The 1,207-nt window shown below is 54.3% G+C and overlaps 2 protein-coding genes across 2 annotated transcripts, besides 3 other annotated features; one reads left to right on the forward strand and one right to left on the reverse strand.

The window, feature by feature from the left end:
* Positions 1–296: a sequence feature (areas not merged during assembly with more than two copies in the genome that could not be assigned to a particular haplotype).
* Tc00.1047053460061.10 (uncharacterized protein) lies at positions 1–613 on the reverse strand (the record flags this gene model as incomplete). Its single annotated transcript, XM_797105.1, has 1 exon — positions 1–613. A coding segment is annotated over one exon (613 nt), but the record flags the coding sequence as incomplete, so codon positions are not given.
* Positions 297–1,203: a sequence feature (haploid, Esmeraldo-like haplotype).
* Positions 858–1,207, forward strand: Tc00.1047053460061.20 (trans-sialidase, putative; the record flags this gene model as incomplete). The annotated part of the gene is made up of 1 exon (XM_797104.1): positions 858–1,207. A coding segment is annotated over one exon (350 nt), but the record flags the coding sequence as incomplete, so codon positions are not given.
* Positions 1,204–1,207: a sequence feature (areas not merged during assembly with more than two copies in the genome that could not be assigned to a particular haplotype).

Raw genomic sequence — 1,207 nt, forward strand, 5'->3', positions numbered from 1 at the left:
ATATGAGTAATTGCGTGTGTGCTATCCGCTTCTTTCTGCCATTGCTTTCTTCTGACTCTCTTTTCCTGCACAGCTGCTCTGCAAGTGTAGGCTTTGACACACACACCACAAACACACGCCATTTTGCACACGCTGTGGAGCGGCGTGAGTGCTGAGAACGCACGTACAAGATCCCGGCTGTGGCGGCCCTCGCGAGAAGAGCTTGAGTCCGCGATTTGTCCCGGCGACGTGTTGCGGTTGTTCTGTTGGCGGTGTGCAGCAATTGAGTGGTGTGGCATTTCGGGTGCCTGGGACAATTGCTTATTAACTCTCTTCCAACAGCCGTACCTGCCGATGTGTTACTGCCGTTGTGGATTCGTCGACGGGGGATTCTCCGGCTGTGTGGGGTGATGTGCGGGTGCGCTGGAAGAGAAAACAGCAGTACGACTGGCGGCAGCGCATGTGTCCTGCGAAGGGTGGTTGTGCTTTTTTGCATCCCACTGTTTGTGTTTTTTGCGTGGGCGTCGTTCGGTGTCCGCTGATGCGTGAAGAGGAATAACGAAGCACCCGCCGTGACTCCTGCTGCTGGTGGCGGTGGCAGTCGCTGTGTGTTCCCGGTGCACTGTTCTTTCATCTCCTGTTCCGTGTGTCTGTGTGCGTGAGTTGTTGTTGTTGGGAGTGACTGCGGCGCGGATGATGGTGCCACTCACTGTGGATGGGTGAGGATGCTCACTGTTTCATCCTCTTTTCTTGGCATGTTTCTCTATATTTCTCTTAATCACACACGAAGAAGGAAAACAAGCGCTAAACGCTATTGTGAAATTCGAAGGCACTGAAAGGACCAACAGCACACACACAGTCTACACACACGTATTTATATGCTCTCACGTGTTGCTGCAGTGAAGGCACCCCGCACACACAACCGTCGCCGCGTGACCGGATCCAGTGGCAGGAGGAGGGAAGGGAGAGAGAGTGAGCCGCAGAGGCCCAACATGTCCCGGCAACACTTCTATTCTGCGGTGCTGATCCTCCTCGTCGTGATGATGTGCTGCAACACTGGTGGGGCTGCATCCAGTGGGGTGACGCCGTCAGGGCAGGGATCTTCAAAGGGCAAATTGTTTTTTTGGAGAGATGTGGAAAAAACAGGAAACGAAACAGTGGATGCGCTCCGTGTTCCCAGTATTGTGGAGGTGGATGGCGATGTGTTTGCAGTTGCCGGGGCGAAGGG

The sequence above is a fragment of the Trypanosoma cruzi genome, genomic scaffold (genome assembly GCF_000209065.1).
Source record: "Trypanosoma cruzi strain CL Brener 1047053516699 genomic scaffold, whole genome shotgun sequence".
Lineage (NCBI taxonomy): Eukaryota > Euglenozoa > Kinetoplastea > Trypanosomatida > Trypanosomatidae > Trypanosoma > Trypanosoma cruzi.